A 22963-nucleotide genomic window follows, 5' to 3' on the forward strand; every position below is an offset into this window, starting at 1 on the left:
TGCACCTGGCCTCTCCTGCATCCCGCTCATCGGGACCCTGGTGATTACACTGGGGCCATCCAGATAATCCAGGACAGTCTCCCCCATCTCAAGACCCTTAACTTCATCACATCTAAAAAGTCCCTTTTGTCATATAAGATCACATATTCTTGGTATCTAGGGTTTAGGATGCAGACATCTTTAAGTGCCATTACTGAGCCCAATGCAGCCCATTATGGTGGTCCTTAAGGTTCCCCTTTCCAGGGAAATCATCCCAAATTTCAGGACAAGAGGGTTTCAGGACCTCCAGCCTCGGCTTTCTGGCTTCCGGCCCCCGCCCTGCCCAGCAGCATCATTCAACCTCTTCTGGGGCTCCTCTTACCTCAAGGGCGAAGGCATGAATTGGCAAACCCTCGGCACTCACTGCACAGGCACCAGACCAGGCCAGCACAGTGAACGAGTGTTGTGAAGGGAAGTCACAGGAGCAGTGAGGATGCAGAGCAGAGGTACAACCTGAGCAAAGGGCAGAGAGCCCCAGAAAAAGTGAAAGGATACCTCACTCCTGCATACTCCACTGCCCCAGCATGCACCTCCCAGCCCCTGCACACACCATCCTGGACCCAACTGCCTCTAAATGCATCTCCGGGCCCTGCACACACTTGCCTGCACCCCACCACCCCAGCATGCCCCTGCAGGCACCTCCAGGGCCCTGCACACACCTGCCCGCACCCCACCACCCCAGCATGCCCCTGCAGGCACCTCCAGGGCCCTGCACACACCTGCCCGCACCCTACCACCCCAGCATGCCCCTGCAGGCACCTCCAGGGCCCTGCACACACCTGTCCGTACCCTACCACCCCAGCATGCCCCTGCAGGCACCTCCAGGGCCCTGCACACACCTGTCCGTACCCTACCACCCCAGCATGCCCCTGCAGGCACCTCCAGGGCCCTGCATACACCTGCCCGCACCCCACCATCGCAGCATGCCCAGACCCTGCACATACCTGCTCGCACCCCACCACCACAGCATACCCCTGCGGGCACCTCCAGGGTGCTGCACACACCATCTCCTGCCCCACATCCACCACAGGCCCCACCTCCCCTCTATCTGCATAGTCAGGTTTGGGGCCCATAGGTAGAGTTCAGCGTCTCCAGCCGCCTGAGTTTGGGGCAACCTCTTCATCGCAGTGAAATCTCCACCCACCCTCCCTCCCCAAACCTGCTTCTTTGCCTCCGGCAGTGGATGTATATAGCATCACATCCCCAGAGGGTGATGGAGCATTTGGGTTTAATGGACAGTGCAAAGTGAATATCCACAAGGCCACACAGACAGGAATCAATGACTGAAAAAATAAATGGGGGAGGAGAGAGAGCCGTCCCTGTGGAATAATTCCAAGTCCTATCCATTGGTATTCTCCCTTCCTGGAGGTGGAGCTTAACCCATCCCCATCCCATCAGACTGGGCTGCTTCCAAAGAGTAGAGTAAGGAATGGGGAATACCCACTTAACAGAGGCCCTGGCTGAACCCACCTTACCCAAGAGGTCCAGGTGCGGGTCACCTGGGGGAAGTTGCCCTCCTAGCCCCCAGAACTGGCTGTTCCTTTAGGTTAAGCAAAGTCTTGAGTAAGGGCACATGGGCAGGGCAAGGTGGTTTACACACATTCCAACTACTGGGGAGGTGAGGTAAGGCAGGAGGATTACTTGAGCCCACGTGTTCCAGACCAGCCTGGGCAACATAGCAAGACCCCATCTCAGAAAAAAGAAAAAAAAAGGAGGGGGTACATGGTCCTCTAGAGGGCTTGATGAAATGATGTTGAGACTCACCTTGGTGGCTGTGGGCTGCCTAGGGGCCAGACTCCATGGAGAAGGACACAGTTGTGGCTTTCGGGTCCTGCACTGGGGCCTGAGTCCCTCTGTCCTTGAAGTTGGCCAAACTTCCCTGAGTTTCATCTGCAGAGAAGGGAAACAGCACCTCACCAAGAGGGGTAAAGAGGAACCACAGTGCCCCCAGTCATTAGTGGCAGTGATTGTCACTATTATCTTCAGCCCAGCTAGGCACCACTAGCTAGGCTGTGGCCTCAGGTAAGCACCCAGACTGCCGCAGCTTCCCCAGCTGTGAAGCTGAACTGAGACTCCTCAGTTAAGGCTGGGAGGATTCCAAAGCACAGGGGCAAAGGGATCTCAGAACAACAGCCACTTTTTTTCTTTTTTTGAGGAGTCTCGTTCTGTCGCCCAGGCTGGAGTGCAGTGCCGCGATCTCAGCTCACTGCAGCCTCCGCTTCCCGGGTTCAAGCTCTTCTGCCTCAGCCTCCCAAGTAGCTGGGATTACAGGTGCCCACCACATGCCCAGCTAATTTTTGTATTTTTAGTAGAAATGGGCTTTTGCCATTTTGCCCAAGCTGGTCTCGAACTTCAGGTGAGGCCTGCCTCGGCCTCCCAAAGTGTCAGGATTACAGGTGTGAGCCACTACACACGGCCAGTAGCCACTATTGTGTTGTGTGGGTGCCTGTGTCTTCACCCCATTCTCACCCCCACATGTAGAGGTAGAAACAGGCCCTGGAGGAAGGAAGGCCTTTGCCTGAGCATGGCCCCAGAAAAGGAGAGGAGAAGGGAGGGAGCCAGCCAAGGTCAATGTACAGTCTGCTGAGAAGGACAATGGGTTCCCTGAAAACCGGGGCTGCTGGTGCCCTATGCTGCCCCTCTGCACTGAGCCCCTGGGTGTAGCCACACTGGATCAGAGGCACCTTCCACAGTGCCCCTTGGGACCATGTGCCCTGAAGGGCCTGGACCAAGAGGAGCCAGATCAACAGGCCAGTCCTTCTATAGCCACAGACACCCAATGTGTTTCCTGGACTTGGCATGCCCCAGAAGCTGCTGGTTTTCTCCAGGCTTTCTTTGTTTTAGCACTTTATTTATTTATTTATGAGGGAGAGTCTTGCTCTGTCACCCAGGCTGGAGTGCAGTGGCACGATCATGGCTCACTGCAACCTCCGCCTCCCGGGTTCAAGCGATTCTCCTGCCTCAGCCTCCTGAGTAGCTGGGACTACAGGTGAGCACCACTACACCTGGCTGATTTTTGTATTTTTAATAGAGACGGGGTTTCACCATGTTGCCCAGGCTGATCTCGAATTCCTGACCTCAGGCGATCCACCTGCCTCGGCATCCCAAAGTGCTGGGATTACAGGTGTGAGCCACTGTACCCAGTCCAGAGAAATGATTATCTTGTGGGAAGATGCTCAGAGGCCATGCAAACACCCTGTTTTGCATCCTGTTTTCACCCACTCATTGTAGCATCTGCCCATGGTTTTATTTTCTTTAAGCTAGTCCATTTTTTTTTTAATAACATTTTAAAATTGTGTGTGTGTGTGTGTGTGTGTATATATATATATATATATATATATATTTTTTTTTTTTTTTTTTTTTTTTTTTTTTGAGACGCAGTCTCGCTCTGTCCCCCTGGCTGGAGTGCAGTGGCGCAATCTCGGCTCACTGCAAGCTCCGCCTCCCAGGATCACACCATTCTCCTGCCTCAGCCTCCTGAGTAGCTGGGACTACAGGCGCCCACCACCGTGCCCGGCTAATTTTTTGTATTTTTAGTAGAGACGGGGTTTCACCGTGGTCTCGATCTCCTGACCTTGTGATCCGCCCTCCTCGGCCTCCCAAAGTGCTGGGATTACAGGCGTGAGCCACCGCGCCCGGCCTAAATTGTTTATATTTAACATGTGCAACATGTTGTGTGGTTTTGGGGGGTTTTATTTTTATTTTTTATTTTTTTTGAGACATGGTCTTGCTCTCTCACCCAGGCTGGACTGCAGTGGTGCGATCTCAGCTCACTGCAGCCTCAACTTGGTTTCAGATGATCCTCCTGCCTCAGGCTCCCGAGTAGCTGGGACTACAGGTACATGCCACCACACCTGGCTAATTTTTGTATTTTTTGTAGAGATGGTTTTTTGCCATGTTGCTCAGGCTGCACAATGTGATGTTCTGATATATTTACTTTGATATATAGTGAATTGATTACTACAGTCAAACAAACTACAAACTAATATAAAAATCATCTCATATAGTTACTGTGTGTAGGGGGGCAGTGGGTGGGGAGGGTGAGGTTATCAGTAATTGATATAGTGTTATTAACTATAGTCCTCATGCTGTCCATTAGATCTCTAGCATACTTGCCTTGCATAACTATAATTCTGTCCGTTTGACCTACAATCTTCCCATTTCCCCCTGCTCCTGGCAACTGCCATTTTACTCTATTCCTATGTATTTGATTTTTTTTTTTTCTAATTCCACATATAAGTGAGATCATGCAGCATCGTCTTTCTGTGCCTGGCTTATTCGGTTATTCATGTATCTTCTAAATTAATCTGAATTGTCACAGATGTCAGGATCTCTTTTTTGTGTGTGTTTGTGACATAGTCTTGCTCTGTCACCCAAGCTGGAGTGCAGTGGCATGATCTCAGCTCACAGCAACCTGCACCTCCCAGGTTCAAGCAATTCTCCTGCCTCAGCCTCCCGAGTAGCTGGGATTACAGACACACACCAACACACCCAGCTGATTTTTGTATTTTTAGTAGAGACAGGGTTTCACCATGTTGGCCAGGCTGGTCTTGAACTCCTGACCTCAAATGATCCACCCACTTTGGCCTCCCAAAGTCCTGGGATTACAGGTGTGAACCACCGTGCCCGGCTGTCCCCATGGTTCTTGATGGCGATAATTAATACTGGCCTTTGCCTAATGGTGTTTTCTATTTCCGTCATTCCATCTGCATTTATTAATTGAAATGCAACTGTAAGGAACTGCTGTCTCTTCTCCCCCCATTTACTGAGCTACTTGGAAGAACAAAGACCATCCAAATGAGAGCAGCACAGGCTGCTTATTCAGAGTTTGCAAGGGAGTCAGCCAAAGCTCTGAGGCAGGCAGGGGAGAGGGAGAGCTGTGGAGTGGAAAAGGACAGGCTCAAGTGAGCCCACAGGAGGCTGTCGGTCTGGGGAAGCTAGGGGCAGCCAGCTAACAGCGGATGTCCTATGGGGTTGCTTAGGGAAGCACAGTTGGCTTTCTCTAGTTGGTCCTGAGTTGGAAGTGGGGGCCAATGTTAGAGAAGCTGCAATCATTGACCAGGTCCTGAGCATTGCTGCAGAGGTTGGTAGTTGGTTTCCGGAGCTGGTTACTGCACAGGTTTTGGGCCACAGTTTTGTTGCCATGTATGGACTGGCCATTGTCCTGCACCTCTTCTGCCTCTTACCAGGAGTTTCTAAGGAAAGGTTCCAGACCCCACCCCAGCCCTGCATATAAATCTGATCTTCAACTTTTTCTTTTTTTTCTTTTTTTTGAGACAAAGTCTCGCTCTGTCACCCAGGCTGAAGTGCAGTGGCACAATCTCGGCTCACCACAACCTCCGCCTCCTGGGTTCAAGCAATTTTCCTGCCTTAGCCTCCTGAGTAGCTGGGATTATAGGCATGTGCCACTACGTCCAACTAATTTTTTTTTTTTTTTTTTTGTATTTTTTAGTAGAGACGGGGTTTCACCATGTTAGCCAAGATGGTCTTGATCTACTCACCTTGTGATCCCCGTTTCAGCCTCCCAAAGTGCCCAGATTACAGGTGTAAGCCACTGTGTCCAGCCTTTTCTGTTTTGTTTTTTGAGACGGCGTTTCTTTCTGATGCCCAGGATGGAGTGCAGTGGCACGATCTTGGCTCACTGTAACCTCTGCCTCCCGGGTTCAAGCGATTCTCCTGCCTCGGCCTCCCAAGTAGCTGGGACTAAGGCATGCACCACCACACTTGACTAATTTTTGTATTTTTAGTAGAGATGGGGTTTTGCCATGTTGCCCAAGCTGGTCTCGAACTCCTGGCCTCAACTGATCTGCCCGCCTTGGCCCAAAGTGCTGGGAATATAGGCGTGAGCCACTGCACCTGGACAGTGATCTTCAACTTTGATTCAAACGGGCACCTGTTCTTTCTGTACTTCCTGAAACAAAGCGTGGTGACACCCTTTAGAGAGAGCTCAACTTAGGCCGGGCGCGGTGGCTCAAGCTTGTAATCCCAGCACTTTGGGAGGCCGAGACGGGCGGATCATGAGGTCAGGAGATCGAGACCATCCTGGCTAATACGGTGAAACCCCGTCTCTACTAAAAAATACAAAAAACTAGCCGGGCGACGAGACGGGCGCCTGTAGTCCCAGCTACTCGGGAGGCTGAGACAGGAGAATGGCGTGAACCCGGGAGGCGGAGCTTGCAGTGAGCTGAGAGCCGGCCACTGCACTCCAGCCTGGGCGGCAGAGCAAGACTCCGTCTCAAAAAAAAAAAAAAAAAAGAGAGAGCTCAACTTACACTCTGAATTTGACAAATGTGCAGTTGAACTTTAAAACAGATTCCAGGGCTGGGCGCGGGGCCTCAGGCTTATAATCCCAGCACTTTGGGAGGCTGAGGAGGGCGGATCACGAGGTCAGGAGTTTGAGACCAGCCTGACCAACATGGTAAAACCCCATCTCTAGTAAAAATATAAAAAAAGTTAGCCAGGCATGGTGATGTGTGCCTGTAATCCCAAGCTACTCAGGAGGCTGAGGCAGGAGAGAATCGCTTGAACCTGGGAGATGGAGGTTGCAGTGAGCTGCAATCACAGCAGCGCACTCTAGCCTGGGTGACAGAGCAAGACTCCATCTCAAAAAAAAATTATTAATAATAAATTATATATATATATATATAATTTAAAAAAAAGATTCCAGGCAGTCGGGTGTGGTAGCTCATGCCTATAATCCCAGCACTTTGAGAAGCTGAGGCAGGTGGATCACCTGAGGTCAGGAGTTCGAGACCAGCCTGCCCAAATGGTGAAACCCCATCTTTACAAAAAAATGCAAAAATTAGCTGCACATGGTGGCACACACCTGCAATCCTGGCTACTTGTGAGGCCGAGGCAGGAGAATCACTTGAACCTGGGAGGCAGAGCTTGCAGTGAGCCGAGATCGCACCACTGCACTCCAGCCTGGGTGACAGAGCGAGACTACGTCTCAAAAACAAAACAAAACAAAACAAAACAAAAAAACCACCTCTAAACTCTAACAAATGAGCTGAGAAGAATAAGGCATTTCAGCAGGAATGTCTGTTCCACTGGGGGTCCTTGGAGGGAGAGCAGGAGTCTGCCTTCTAAGCTTTCCTTGGGCTCTTTCCAAAGATTGCTTTCTTAGGCACAAACTTTGACAAGTGGCCAATCTAGTGTCCTGTCCCCCCTTGGCCTGCAGATCCTATTTTATATAAATAATCTTTTTTTTTTTTTTTTTTGAGATGGAGTCTTGCTCTGTCGCCCAGGCTGGAGTGCGGTGGCGCAATCTTGGCTCACTGCAAGCTCCGCCTCCCGGGTTCACACCATTCTCCTGCCTCAGCCTCCCCAGTAGCTGGGATTACAGGTGCCCACCAACACGCCCGGCTAATTTTTTGTATTTTTAGTAGAGACGAGGTTTCACTGTGTTAGCAAGGATGGTCTTGATCTCCGGACCTCATGATCCACCCGCCTCGGCCTCCCAAAGTGCTGGGATTACAGGCGTGAGCCACCACGCCCGGCTATAAATAATCTTTGAACTTGTGAGTGACTTACATTTTGAGAAGGTCAAGTTTGGGTTTTGAAGCAAAACCAAGTGTGTCTGTCCCCCACCCGCCCCAAATGATGCCTAGGAAGTCCCGTGTCAGTTTCGCCTCTTCTTGAAAGTCATAGCCAGGTGTCTGCTTGCTTATTAAGGGGCAAAGGTGCCACCCCAAGTGGCCGCTCCATGCAGGGGAGGAAAATATTTTTTTCTCACCCATCTTAGGTTCATGGCTGAGGCCCCTGTAACAAAAGGCAGATTAACAAGATAAAAGCAGACAAATTTATTTAATACAAGTTTTACGTGACTTGGGAGCCTTTATACGGAAACAAAGACCTCCCCCTAAAACAGGTAAACCTGAGTATGTTTATGTTAGGTTTGATGAAGATTAGAGTCATGGGCAAGTCTAACTGAAGGGCAAAAGGGTATGATCTGTCTGGGCACAGTGGCACACACCTGTAATCCCAGCAATTTTGGGAGACCAAGGCAGGAGGATCACTTGAGCCCAGGAGTTCAAGACCAGCCTGGGTGAGACCCCCGTCTCAAAAAAAAAAAAAAGACTTCTGATTTAATGGTAATAACCTTGGGGGAACTTAGCAAGACCTGTTTGTTCAGGTTCTTGGCATCTCTGCATCTTCTGCTCCCTCCTCCAGGTATACAGGAGGCACCTTCCACCTGAGAGTCTCATGACCTGCTTCTGGGGAGAAGGGAAAGGGAACAGTGCTTCCTGCTTCTGTTTTCTCAAAGGCCGAGGTCGTATTTTAGGTTATCATGTCTCGAAACCCATCCCTTGCTCTCACTGTGGTCCCTGGGGTCCAGGATGTCACATGGCTTTTCCCTTTGTCTTCCTGAGCTGCAGCAAACACAGCTTACTCCTGACCACAGGCAGCATCCTTCTGCTGTGACAAAAGACAAAAGCATGACTCTTGGGCCCGTTTCCGCTGAAATCCTCGGGGACCTCTTCCCCTAGATCTGCGGTCTGCCCTACCCAGTTCTAGAATTCACTTAATGGTTGTCTTTTCTAACTTAAATTCATCTAAAGGTAGTTTGGGCCAGGTGCAGTGGCTAACGCCTGTAATCCCAGCACTTTAGGAGGCCAACGCGGGTGGATCACCTGAGGTAAGGAGTCTGAGACCAGCCTGGCCAACATGGTGAAACCCCGTCTCCACTAAAAATACACAAAATTAACCAGGCGTGGTGGTGCGTGCCTGTAATCCCAGCTAATCGGGAGGCTGAGGTAGGAGAATTGCTTGAACCCAAGAGGTGGAGGTTGCAGTGAGCCAAGATTGCACCACTGCACTCCAGCCTGGGCAACAAGCACGAAACTCTGTCTCAAAAATAAAATAAAATAAAATAAAATAAAAATAAAGAGTAGTTTGTATCACTGCCTTAAAAATAAATTCAATATTACTGCAAAATGGGAGGTGATGGGAAAAAACAAACTAAGTACAGTGGAAACACAAGAATGTTATGGCCAGGTGCGGTGGCTCCCACCTGGAATCCCAGCGCTTTGGGAGGCTGAGGCAGGAGGATCACTTGAGCCCAGGAGTTCAAGACCAGCCTGGGCAACGTAAGGAGACCCTGTCTCTACAGAAAATGAAAAACTTAGCCAGATGTGGTGGCATGAGCCTATAATCCCAGCTATTCAGGAGGCTGAGGTGGGAGGATCGCTTGATCCCAGGAGGGGCTACAGTGAGCTATGATTGTGCCACTGCACTCAAGCCTGGGAAACAGAGCAAGACCCTGACTATAAAACAGCAGCAACAACAAAGAGAATGTCATGAAAACCCGTGTCTCTGATGGTTGCAGGCATTGGTGCCCTGTGGCCCTCTTCCTCTTGAGAGGGGGAGGGTGGCGGGTGCTGGCAGTACCGCGACTGTCTCCTTGGCCTCACTAAGGGATGAGGAGGCAGCTGGAACAGAAGCAGGCCGGTCTTGTGCTGTGGGATCACGCACCGGCTGTGGTGGCCCACCGTGCTCCAGGCCTCATCCTCAGCCCTCCCCTCTGTGTCTGTGTCTCCTACTCTGTCTCTTACAAGGACACCAGTCATTGTACTTAGGGCCCACCTTAACCCTCATCTAGAGATCTTGCCTTGTGATTATCACATCTGCACAGACCCTTTTTCCTGAAAGCGTCACATTCACAGGTTCTGGGGGCAGGTTGTATATTTCAGGGGCCATGGTTCCACCCCCTCCAGGTCCTCCAGGTACGTCCCCCAGCCCCAGCTGCCCTCAGTGCTCTGTCACCTGCAGGGCCCAGCACACTTGTGTAGTTCCGGCCAGGTTGCCCAGTGACTTTGTCTATGTCTGTGGGTGCCACTGGAGGCTGAGCCCTGGCCCTGGGCAGGTGATCCAGTGAAGGATGGTACCAGGGGCACTGCAGGCAGCCCTGGCTGGTGGCTCTTCTTGTTCACAGAGGCTGGGCAGGTGCAGCCAAGGGAGGGTCTGAGGTTGCAGTGCCCTCCTGGGGAGACTGTTCCTCACAGGACTGTGACCTCCTGAGGAGCTCAGAGCAAGAGCCCACAGGAGGGCGGGAGGGACCCCCTTCGGCCAGGACCCAGGCCTCGGGCACCTCACCCACTGTTGGGGGATGGCAAATGGCTGAATCCTTTCTGGGGAAGGTGACTTTGCAGAACGTGTCCAGGCTGCCTGACCCAGCACCTCAATTCTAGGAATCGAGGAGTAGAGAGGCTGCGCCGTTCTCACCCGAGCACCTAAGTGCAAGGACAGCCCCCAGGGTCTGTAGCATTGGGGGTGGTGCTGGGCAGCAGTCAGACATGGCTGATTGTTGCAGGGGAAGGTGAAATAGACGCAGCGCGTCCCACGGGCCAATGATGAAAGATGCCGACCCCCAGCAACCGGCTGGAAAAGGTCTTTAGGATCTGGTTTCTGTCTGTTTGAGAGCAGTTTTATTTATTTTTATTTTTTGAGACCCAGTCCAGTCTTGCTCTGTCACCCTGGCTGGAGTGTACTGAAATCACAACTCATTGCAGCCTCGACCTCCTGGGCTCAGGCGACCTTCTCACCTCAGCCTCCTGAGTACCTGGGACCACAGGTGCATGCCACCACATCCAGCTAATTTTTTTCTCTAGAGACGGGGTCTCACTATGTTGCCCAGGCTTGTCTCAAACTCCTGGGCTCAAGCGATCCTCCTACCTCAGCCTCCCAAAGTGCTGGGATTCCAGGTGGGAGCCATCACATCCACCTAAGAGCAGTTTTAGATTTACAGAAAAATTGCAAAGGTTGTACTGAGTTCCCTGACACCCCACACATCCAGCGTCCCTTATGCATAACCTCTCACAGTGCTGCGGTGCATTTGCCTCACTAATGAACAAATGCTGAGACAGTATTAATATTAATGGAGCTCCATGCTTTATTCACGTTTCCTCTGTTTTTCCTGAATGTCCTTTCTCTGTCCAAGGATCCCACCTGACCTTTAGTCCTCACATCTCCTTTTTTTTTTTTTTTTTTTTTTTTTTTTTTTTGAGAGGGAGTCTCGCTCTGTCGCCCAGGCTAGAGTGCAGTGGCCGGATCTCAGCTCACTGCAAGCTCCGCCTCCCGGGTTTACGCCATTCTCCTGCCTCAGCCTCCCAAGTAGCTGGGACTACAGGCGCCTGCCACCACACCCGGCTAATTTTTTTGTATTTTTAGTAGAGACAGGGTTTCACCGTGTTAGCCAGGATGGTCTCAATCTCCTGACATCGCTCACATCTCCTTAGACTTCTCTGGGCTGAGATGGTTTCTCAGGCTGTCCTTGTTTTTGGTGACCATGACTGGGGGAGCAGTGGTCAGGGGAGCTGGAGAATGCCCCTCTGTTGGGATGTGTCTGGAGTTTTTTCCTTTTCTTTTGAGACAGAGTCCACTGTGTCACCCAGGCTGGAATGCAGTGGCATGATCTCAGGTCACTGCAACCTCCACCTCCTGGGTTCGAGTGATTCTCCTGACTCAGCCTCCCGAGTAGTTGAGATTACAGGTGCCCGCCACCATGCCCAGCCAAGTTTTGTATTTTTAGTAGAGATGGGATTTTGCCAGGTTGGCCAGGCTGGTCTCGAACTCCTGACCTTGTAATCCGTCCACCTCAGCCTCCCAAAGTGCTGGGATTACTGGTGTGAGCTACTGCGCCCAGCTTGATGTTTTTCTCACAGTCAGATGGGGTGATGGATCTGGGGGAGGAAGACCCTAGTCGTCACACTCCATGAGAAGCAAGTGCATCCACCTGACTTATCCCAGCCAGTGTTGACCTGGATCACCTAGCCCAGCTGGGATCCATCAGGTTTCTGTGCTGCAGTCACTGACAGCCCCCTTTCCAGACTGCACTCTTTGGAAAGAAGCCGCTAAGCGCAGCCACACCTGAGGGTAGGAGGCATGGCCCCTCCTGGAGGTCCAAGCTGCTGAACTATTTGGGAATCCTTTGCCTGGGAGATTTGTTTCTTCTCTACCATATACTTACTTATTCTGTCATTTCTTTATATCATATGGACGCATGGTTATTTATTTTATAGTTCAGGCTTTCATCCATGGCTGCTTTATGTTTTTTTCCATTTCCGCTCAAACTGTTCCAGCTTTGGCCATCAGGGGTTCTTTCGGAGGGTGCCCATGACCCCCTCACCACACCCATCTGCTTTGGTTTCTGTTTCTGAGCATGTCCTCCATGACTGGCACCTCCACGTGCTCCAGGCTCATCCTTTCTCTCCAGCCCCATCTTTGAAGCAGGTGTTTCTCCCAGAGCCAGTGCCCATGGGTCCATCTTCACTAGGAAAGAGTCAGCAGTGGAGGCTGGTGTAGCAGAATCCCAAGTGCACTTTGTACAGCGTTACTCACCGGCACTGATGCCTGCTCTGGGGCCTCTGCACCCTTTGCGTCACTTTGCAGTAATGTGTTTTCATTTACTGGATGATTTTAAAGTATGGGAACTAACCAGGCACAGTGGCCATGCCTGGAATCCCAGCATTTTGAGAGGCTGAGGCCAGAGGATCACTTGAGCCCAGGAGTTCCAGACCGCCCGGAGCAACATAGTCACTGTCTCTACAAAATATAAAATGAAAAATAAAAATTAGCCAACCCAGTCAGACGCAGTGGCTCACGCTTGTAATCCCAGCACTTTGGGAGGCCACAGCAGGAGGATCACATGAGGCCAGGAATTCAAAACCAGCCCGGCCAACATGGCAAAACCCTAGCTCTACTTAAAAAAAAAAAAAAAAAAAAAAGCTGGGCATGGCAGTGAACGTCTGTAATCCCAGGTACTTGAGAAGCTGAAGCACGAGAATCACTTGAACGTGGAAGGCGGAGGCTGCACTGAGCCGAGGTCATGCCACTGCACTCTAGCCTGGGCTACAGAGGGAGATTCTGTCAAAACAGAAACAAAAAAATCACCCTTAGCTGGCCAAGGTGGGAGGATCACTTGCGCTCAGGAATTTGAGGCTGCAGTGAGCTATGATTGTGCTACTGCACTCGAGCCATGGGTGGAAAAAAAAAAAAAGGCCAGGTGTGGTGGCTTATGCCTATAATCCCAGCACTTTGGGAGGCCAAGGCGGGCAGATAACTTGATGTCAGGAGTTTGAGACTAGCCTGGCCAACATGGTGAAACCCCGTCTCTACTAAAAATAAAAAATTAGCTGGGTATGGTAGCGGGCGCCTGTAGTCCCAGCTACTTGGGAGGCTGAAGCACAAGAATTGCTTAAACCTGGGAGGCAGAGGTTGCAGTGAGCCAAGATTGTGCCACTGCACTCCAGCCTGGGTGACAGAGTGAGACTCCGTCTCAAAAAATAAATAAATAAATAAATAAATAAAAAATAAATAAAGTATTTCGGTGGACAGAGACCCTCGGGTCCAAGCTGACACAAGACCACTGGATGTTTGGCCCGACAGTGGTATTGGCACCAAGCACCTCGGCCACACTGGCCCCACAATCCGCTGGTGGCTGTGTGACCTTGGCTGGCTGCTTAACTTCTCTGAGCCTGTTTGCTCCCTGGGCACCAGATTTGGAAAAAGAACAGACTGTTTGTGAGGATTACATTCCAGTGCCAACAAGAAAGGCTTTTGTAAATGATTAAGCAATACACACAGGACCGTGGTCGCAGAATGCAGTTGAGGGCATCCCTCCCCATGCAGGGAGCCAGAAACCGGGATAGGAAAAGGCTGGTGGGAACAACTACCATCTCTCAGGATCTCGCCATATCTTACCACCTTCCCTTACCCCCCCAGGACCGAGTCTCCTGCCATTCCGAGCAGGCCTGGTATGGATAATGGTGTGAAGGAAGGCCCGGTGCGATTGCGTGAGGATGCCGAGGCTGTCCTGTCCTCATCCGTCTCATCAAAGGCAAGTACCCCAGCCTCCCGGAATGAGTGTTCTCCTGGGGCCCCAGCCTCCCCACCCTGACTCCCAGGCTCCCCGCCCCCTCCTCCCAGCTTCTGCGCCCTCTCCAAACAGGTTCAGAGATCCCTCTCCTGTGCTCCATGCACCCCATCACAAATCACCCTGCACCTAGGATGTGCATGTTGGTACCCCTGCCCACCTAGGCTGAGGGTGGAGTGGCAGAGCCTCTCTGCTCCCACAGCCCTAGATACTGTAAGGTCATGGGATGGAGGACACCAGCCACCCTCTATTCCACTGAAAGCCCTGCTTGTGATGTGAATCCAGCCCGCCCGGCCACCTGGTAAGAGGCAAAAACCTCACCCAGCGCCAGCGTGGAGAGGGGAAGCCTGACATATCAGACGTGTCTTGGAGCCCCCTTTTCTCCCTCAGATTTTGGAACACTAAGGAATTAGCCAAGGCCAAACGTGCTGGCTCACGCCTATAATCCCTGCACTTTGGGAGGCTGAGGTGGCAGGATCATATGAGACCAGGAGTTTGAGACCATCCTGGGCAACATGGTGAAACCCCGTCTCTACTAAAAATCTAAAAATTAGCCAGGCGTGGTGGCACACACCTGTAATCCCAGCTACCTGGTAGGCTGAGGCAGTTGAATTGCTTGAACCTGGGAGGCGGAGGTTGCAGTGAGCCGAGATTGTGCCACTGCACCCCAGCCTGAGCGACAGGATAAAACCCTGTCTCAAAAAAAAAAAAAAAAAAAGGCAAATGCAGAGAGCCAAAGGGGGTGGGCATGCTTGGGCTTTACTCTGTGTTTCCAAGTTCACCTCTTAAGTCCACAGTTCCATTGAAGAAAAGATATTCTCTCAAAGCAATTGGGTCAGCCCTGTTGTTGTTCACCGTAGAAACCAGAACCCCCACTGGCCCCTAAGTCCTATCAGCTGAACCTGAAACACAGACCAACCCAGCCCCACGCAGAAACCATTGCACTCCCAGGGCCTGACTCAGGCCGACCGCACAGGCAGTTTTCAAAGTCCATGGGGTCAAAGACTGAGGTGGCGTCATTTTCCAGGCCTCCTGACCTTTCCCAGGATTCCAGGTGACACCTCAGAGCAGCAGGTGGGCGGGAGGACTCATTTACTGGGGTTACCACCAGGTGACTGAGGCACAGGTCAGGCACATGCCTTGAAGTTTAGTGAAGGTCCCAAAAGAGCTGGAAGAACACCTGGATACAGCTGTTGCTCTGTATGCCAGAGAGGAGGGGGTCTGCAATGTGGATCCCACCACATGGACAAGCTTGAGACAGCAATGGCTGCCAAACCACATGCAGAAATGCGCCAGTGCTGGTCACTTGCTGGGCATCATACACACATGCCCATTCTCCTCTGTGCTGGCAGGCCCTGAAGACATTACTCTTGGTCTGCCTGGCCAGCCCCAAGGTGGGAGGGACTCACTCTGCAAAGTCTCTTTTCTTTGGTTAAGAAGCTGAGCCTTGGCTGGGCATGGTGGCTCATGCCTGTAATCCCCGTACTCTGGGAGGCCCAGGTGGGAGGACTGCTTGAGGTCAGGAGTTCAAGACCAGCCTGGCCAACATGGTGAAACCCCGTCTCTACTAAAAATACAAAAATTGGCCAGGTGGCACGCGCCTGTAATCCCAGCTCCTCATGAGGTTGAAGTGGGAGAATTGCTTGAACTCAGGAGGTGGAGGTTGCAGTGAGCTGAGATCACACCACTGTACTCCAGCCTGGGCGACAGAGTGAGACCCTGTCTCGGAAAAAAAAAAAATACTGAGCCTCTTCCCATGGTGTTTACGGCCAACATGCATCCTATCCGGGATCGCCCACTTTCTCTCTGTCAGCTGCCTGGCCAACAAATTCTTCTTTTGTAGGATCTCCCCACATGATGGATCTTGAAATTTTGACCTGTCAGTGATGCCTGCTCCCAGCTCTTTGGATAATAAGGTGTTTGTGTTCATTAGAGAGGAGCTGAAAGTGTCGGCCAGAGGCAGCAGCCTCCACTGAGCATGTGAACTGGCCCCAACACACGTCCTCCAGGTACCACTGGTGGCCGCCTTGAGAGGTGCAGTTTATGGATGTGTGTTCCTGATACTAAGATTTAGCATTGGCCAGGCATGGTGACTCACACTAGAGATCCCAGCACTTTGGCAGGCCAAGGCGGGAGGATTGCTTGAACCCAGGAGTTTGAGAACAGCCTGGGTAACATAGCAAGACCTTGTCTTTGGAAGAAAATAAAATTAGCTGGGTGTGGTGGCACACATCTGTGGTCTCAGCTACTGAGGAGGCTGAGGTGGGAGGATCACCTGAGCCCAAGGAGTCATGGCTGCAGTGAGCTATGATCATGCACTTGCACTCCAGTCTGGTAGCAGAGTGGGATCCTATCTCAAACAAACAACACAGAGTTGGCTTTGTAATGTTAAGAGCCTCGGCTGGGCCTATAATCCCAGCACTTTGGGAGGCCGAGACAGGTGATCACCTGAGCCTCAGGAATTCGAGACCATCCTGGGCAACGTGGAGAAACCCCATCTCTGCCAAAAATACAAAAATTAGCCAGGCATGGTGGCGCATGCCTGTAATCCCAGGTACTGGGAAGGCTGAGGCAGGACAACCACTTGAACCCGGGAGGCAGAGGTTGCAGTGAGCCAAAATTACACCACCGTACTCCAGCCTGGTGGACAGAGCGAGACTCTGTCTCAAAAAACAAGCAAACAAAAGGACAAACTGATAGGAGGTAAACACCGAATGGAGGAGGTGGAAGAACTCTGTGTCTCCAGCAGGTCACAGGGAGGCACTCTCCATGGAATATTCCATTTGCACACAGAGGCCCATTCCAGAGGGGAGCAGCTGGTCCGACTGATTCAGAGAAGGAACTGGCCAGCTGGTAAGGCCTTGGACTGCTGTTGGGATGACCACCAAGCGCCCACATTTCTCAAAGCTCATGGAACCAGACGTCTGCAACCTGGCTGCATGTCCCAGAAAAGGCAGAGGCCCCCAAAGACAGGCCTCCAAGAAGCTAGGAGAAGATCAAACCCCATGGCGAAGTTTGACCTCAGAAATAAAATCACTGTGCAATCTGTCCCTTTGAGAAAGGGAGGGCTGGGCTGGTGGAGGGGACCCTCGGGGCATTGAGGAAAAGGAGGCTGTGTTCTGTGGAACCGGACTGGGGGTGCAAGGCTGGTGGGTAGCCCAGGACATGTGGGAAAGGGTCTGAGAGCTGGCACCTTGCCGTTTCAACAATGAGGACTGGGAGACCAAAGAGGGCACCCTCTGCCTGAGCTCAGTCAGGGCAGAACTGGGATTCAGGTCAGGTGTGTGGACAGACTCAGGCCCAGCCCTTCACCCCGAGCCACCCACTGAGCTGAGCAAACTCTAGAGGTGGGGGCAGCCATGCTCAGTCTGACTCCAGCTGCCTGTTACACCTGAGAAGTGCTCCCACATCCCTTCCCCATCTCCAGCCTCCACCATATCTATCCTGGGTTTCTGCAGGAGCCACTTCTACCCTGGTCACATTTTTATTTTTATTTTTTATTTTTTCAGATGGAGACTCGCTCTGTCACCCTGTCTGGAGAACAGTGGTGCAATCACGGCTCACTGCAACCTTGGCATCCCGGGTTCAAGCGATTCTTCTGCCTCCGTTTTATGAGTGACTGGGATTACAGGCACCCACCACCATGTCCGGCTAATTTTCATATTTTTAGTAGAGATGGGGTTTCACCATTTGGGCACACTGGTCTCGAACTCCTGACCTCAGGTGATCTGCCCATCTCGGCCTTCCAAAGTGCTGAGATTACAGGCATGAGCTACAGTGCCCAGCCCCACTCTGGTCATATTAAAAATGGGCCATTTAGGCCGGGCATGGGGTCTCATGCCTGTAATCCCAGCACTTCAGAAGGCCGAGGCAGGCAGATCACTTGAGGCCAGGAATTCGAGACCAGCCTGGCCAGCATGGCGAAACCCCGTCTCTACTAAAAATACAAAAATTAGCCAGGCGTGGTGGTGCTTGCCTGTACTCCCAGCTACTCAAGAGGCTGAGGGAGCAGAATTGCTTGAACCCGAAAGACAAAGGTTGCAGTGAGCTGAGATCACACCGCTGCATTCCAGCCTGGGCAACAGAGTGAGAGACTGTGTCTCAAAAAAAAAAACTGCCCATTTATTTGGGCAAAGATCAGCCCTCCTTGCCAGGCTTTGTGGGGTCTGGCACCCATCTCTCTTTCCCATCTCCTTTCTATTCTCTGGGCCCCCTCCCTTTCCCTCTCCTTGTGGTCCCCCAGGGTCCCCTGCTCCTTTTCACCCTAGCCTCTGAGTGTTCATTCCTCCCCACCTAATACTATGACACACACCCCAAAGTGACCTGCACCTCATCCTTCAAGCTCAGCCTCTCACCCGCCTATCCAGAGTTCTTGCAGAACCCTGGGCCACCTCCTTGCAGCACCTTCCCGATGGGTGGCTATATTTGCATTCATCTGATGATTCTGTTGGCATCTGGCTCTCTGTGTGGACCAGTGGCACCATGGGGAAAGGAGGAGTCTTGCATACACCCCCACCCTGTACTGTGGGACTCCAGGCCCTTCAGGAAGCCTGTGCCTAGTAGGACTTCACAGATTCCTGGAAGTTGCTGAACAACCTGCCCATCCACGTTACATTCAGACAGCAAAGCACTGCAGGGCAAGGAAAGGTCAGAGCACTTCCCATCCAGAACTTTCCAGAATGCTCTCCACCACTTCTCAATGAGTCCCGTGGCCAAGTCCACTGGGGAAATGGAATCAGAACACCTCCCATCCAGAACTTTCCAGAATGCTCTCTGCCACTTCTCAGTGAGAGTACTGTGGCCGAGTCAAACTCCAACCTGATGGGCAGGTGGTGCCCATGGGACACAGGGCTCGGACACACTCCTGTGCGGCGCAACCTTCCAGGGAAGGAGGGAGGGCTGTGGGGGAGCAGGGGCCTTGGGCAGCTCCAGAGGACTCCGGAAAGCGATGGCTCTTGGGCTGGCATGGGAGTAGTCAACGCAAGTTGGCAGCCATCATCAATGTTGCTGTCACCCCCTCAACTGGGCTGGATGAAGAGTCATAGATGCCAACCCGATCGGAAGTTGTGGGAAGGGACACGCTGGCACAGAGTCAAGGTCTGCTTGCCTGATACCCACTGCCAACCCCCTGACCCCAACAGTCCCTAGTGCCTGTTTTCAGTCCCTGTGTACCTAAAATGCCACAGTGCCATAGTCAGGTGCACACAGGCTGTGGAGGGAACTGAAGTTTGCACATAGGCCAGTCCTATTGCGAGCCTGTCTCTGAGAATGTGAAACCTGCACACCTCACCTCCAATGTGGATGGTCCCTGTTATCCTGGGAGGTTTTCACTGTGGCCTGTGGACCCACCATGGATCACCCAGAACCAAGCAGCGCCAACACACTCAGGGTGGGGTGCATCCCTTGGCCCTGGCCCAGAGGGTGTAAGGAAGGCACTTCTGGGGCAAGGTCCTCTGCAGAGCAGACCCCCTGCCCTCTGACCTCTGATGACGTGTTCTGTTGCAGCGTGACCACAGGCAAGTGCTCAGCTCCCTGCTGTCTGGGGCCCTGGCTGGCGCCCTTGCCAAAACAGCAGTAGCCCCCCTGGACCGAACCAAAATCATCTTCCAAGGTAAGTGTTGTCCTTCCCCATGTGATAAAGAAGCTGCCAGGTGGTCACCTCCTCCTTCATGGCCCCTAAGCCATGCTTCAAATTGTTTTTTTTTTTTTATATATATTTATTTTAGAAATGAGGTTTTTTTCTGTTGCCCAGCCTGGCCTCAAACTCCTGGGCTCAAGTGATCCTCCTGCCTAAGCCTCCCAAGTACCTGGGACTATGGGTGTGCTCCAGTGCACTCAAATTGGGTTTTTTTAATGTCTCTTTAAAATCCACTTAGAGGCCAGGCGCAGTGGCTCTTGCCTGTAATCCCAGCACTTTGGGAGGCCGAGGCGGATGGATCACTTGAGCTCAGGAGTTTGAGAGCAGCCTGGCCAACATGGGAAAACCCCGCCTCTACTAAAAATATAAAAATTAGCTGGACATGATGGCGGGCACCTGCAATCCCAGTTACTCTGGAGGCTGAGTCAGGAGAATCGCTTGAACCTGGGAGGCGGAGGTTGCAGTGAGCCAAGATCACGGCTTTGCACTCCAGCCTAGGTGACAGAGAGACTCTGTCTCAATAAATTAATTAATTAATTTAATTTAATTTAATAAATAAATAATAAAATCCACTTCAAATCTGTACGAGTTTCCTGGGGCTACTGTCAGACCACAAACCAGGTGGCCTCAAACAACAGGAATTTCTTTTTTTTTTTTTTTTTTTTTGAGACGGAGTCTCGCTCTGTCACCCAGGCTGGAGTGCTGTGGCCGGATCTCAGCTCACTGCAAGCTCCGCCTCCCGGGTTCACGCCATTCTCCTGCCTCAGCCTCCCGAGTAGCTGGGACTACAGGCGCCGCCACCTCGCCCTGCTAGTTTTTTGTATTTTTTAGTAGAGACGGGGTTTCACCGTGTTAGCCAGGATGGTCTCGATCTCCTGACCTCGTGATCCGCCCGTCTCGGCCTCCCAAAGTGCTGGGATTACAGGCTTGAGCCACCGCGCCCGGCCAACAACAGGAATTTCTTCTCTCACAGTCCTGGGGCCAGAAGTCTGAAGTAAAGGTGTGAGCAGGGCTGCGTTCCCTCCAGAGGCTCTAGGGGAGGATCTTCCTTACTTCTTCCGGCTTCTAGGGGCTCCTGGTTCTCCTTGGCTTGTGGCCCCATGGCTCCAATTTCTGCCTCTGTCATCACGTGTGTGTCTGTTTTCTCTCTATATATTTATTTTGTTTGTTTGTTTTTGAGATAGAGTCTCTCGCTGTGTCACCCAGGCTGGAGTTCAGTGGTGTGATCTTGGCTCACTGCAACCTCCATCTCCCCAGTTCAAGCAATTCTCCTGCCTTAGCCTCCCGAGTAGCTGGGATTACAGGCACGCACCACCATGCCTGGCTAATTTTTTTGTATTTTTAGTAGAGACAGGTTTCGCCATGTTGGCTCGGCTGGTCCTGAACTCCTGGCCTCAAGTGATCCACCCACCTTGGCCTCCCAAAGTGCTGGGATTATGGGCATGAGCTATTGCGCCCGGCCTGTTTTATCTTCTTATAAGGACACCAATTTGCATTTAGGGCCCACCCTAACCCAGTACAACCTTACCTTAACTCTATTACATCTGCAAAGGCCCTGCTTTCAGATAAGGTCATCTTCTTGGGGATTAGGGGTTAGAACTTGGACACAGCTTTTCGGAGGACAGAAATTAAACCCTCAACAGAAACCCTCACCCTCCCTCCCCAGGGTTAAACAGTCGCAGAGTCCTTTGAAGAGGTGGCCTTTGCCCCCCTCAAAAAGTTACCAGTTCCTGCCCAGGGCCCAGAAGCAAGATGGTTACAGCCGGGGCCCTCTGCCCCTCAGCTGTTTGGGAAGAATCTGCAGGCTTGAGCCAGGCCCTTCCCACCACCTTGAGCCGATCCCCTACCCTCTCTGTGTCCCAGTTTCCTCCTCCGTAAAGTGGAGGCATGGATATCAGCGTCCTCCTTGGCAGGCATGGGCATCCAATGAGCTGGCAGGTCTTCAAAAGGGGCAGGCCCTTTTATTTATTTATTTATTTTGAGACAGAGTCTCTCTGTTCCCCAGGCTGGAATGCAGTGGTGTGATGTCGGCTCACCGCAACCTCCACCTCCCGAATTTCAGTGATTCTCCTGCCTTAGCCTCCCGAGTAGCTGAGATTGCAGGAGTCTGCCACCATGCCCGGCTAATTTTTTTGTATTTTTTTTAGTAGAGTCAGCGTTTTGCCATGTTGGCCAGGCTGGTCTCGACCTCCTGACCTCAGGTGATCCACCCACCTCAGCCTCCCAGAGTGCTGGGATTACAGATTTGAGCCACTGCGCCTGGCCAGGGCAGGCCCCTTTAAGTGCACATGAGCAGGTGCGGGGTGTTGTGTTCTTCAGGGAACTGGGGTTCAACCCTGGAGGCAGCAGGCATGCATGCATGTTGCACACACAAATGGTGGGGGGCGAGGGCTGAGGGAAGCGGGCTGCCAGGCCATCAGAGGCTCCTGATGACCATTTGTGGCCCGTTTTTCTGGGTCTCTCCCAAGAGTGCTCATGGCCCACCATGGCTCGGGTCCCCATGCCCAAGGGCAGCACAGAACCAGAGAGGGAACCCGGCAGCCACAGGGGGTGGGAGAGGCAGGATAGCAGTGCCTGTGCTGCGACCCTGGGAGGGGCATTTCTGGAAGAGAGGGCTGACTGCAAACGTAGACTGCACACGTAGAACCTGCAAGCCTTGTTCTGAGAGCCAGGGCTTTCAGCTGAGGCCCAAGTGCCTGGCGGCTGGGACACCTTCACTACAGGGGTTTGGGTGAATGGTAGTCTAGTCCAGGGACAGGAGGCTGAGTGCCAACCCATCTCAGACATGTTCTCTCACTGGAGACCCTCACTATTCTGGGGGTTGGGTGTTGGCTCAGCTCCCATTCCTGGGACAAGATTGGGGGGAAGAGGAGGGTGACTCTGCTAGGGGGTGCCGGGGGTGGGACCACGCAGACGGGGGGTTCTGTCCTTTGCATCTCAGTGGCTTTTGTGCTTCTGTTTTTTCCAGTGTCTTCAAAAAGATTTTCTGCCAAGGTGAGCCATTATGTCACCGCCCCAGCCTGGGGACAGTCACCACTACCCTGCTGGGCTGGCAGGAGTTAGGCAGGTGATCTGAGGAGAGTCTCTGGGGGTGGGGATAGGACTACCTGTCTTCCCATCCCCAGCTCTGCCTGGACACGGCCCAGCCTGGGAATTGACGGGACATCCAGAGTGTCCTTACGGCAGTGGGGTGGGGACACTCAACAGCTCTAAAACAACCTTTCATGTTTGATTTATTGTTAAACAGAGAGCAGGTGCTACCTTCTTAATAAAGAAAAAGATAAACTGTAAAAGCTAGAATGCCAAACACCAACAGACATGCCCTTGGGCAGGGCTCCGAGCTGCTTTGCAGCCTGGTTCGCTTTGCAGTCCCCAGGAGGGGTGGAGAACTTGCTGGGGTGGGAGGCCCAGAA

General features: G+C 52.2%; 1 protein-coding gene across 2 annotated transcripts in view; it reads left to right on the top strand.

Annotated features, from left to right (window-relative positions):
- The window catches only part of SLC25A42 (solute carrier family 25 member 42), a 49901-nt gene that overhangs the window by 19458 nt on the left and 7480 nt on the right, over positions 1 to 22963 (top strand). For both annotated transcript variants that reach the window (XM_010386689.2, XM_010386690.2), the window contains exons 2-4: positions 13762 to 13876; positions 19418 to 19523; positions 22519 to 22544. In XM_010386689.2, the coding sequence (XP_010384991.1) occupies positions 13796 to 13876; positions 19418 to 19523; positions 22519 to 22544 (213 nt within the window). In that variant the 5' untranslated portion in view covers positions 13762 to 13795. The remainder of the gene's footprint in view (positions 1 to 13761; positions 13877 to 19417; positions 19524 to 22518; positions 22545 to 22963) is intronic.

The sequence above is a fragment of the Rhinopithecus roxellana genome, chromosome 8 (assembly GCF_007565055.1).
Source record: "Rhinopithecus roxellana isolate Shanxi Qingling chromosome 8, ASM756505v1, whole genome shotgun sequence".
In the NCBI taxonomy this organism is placed as follows: domain Eukaryota; kingdom Metazoa; phylum Chordata; class Mammalia; order Primates; family Cercopithecidae; genus Rhinopithecus; species Rhinopithecus roxellana.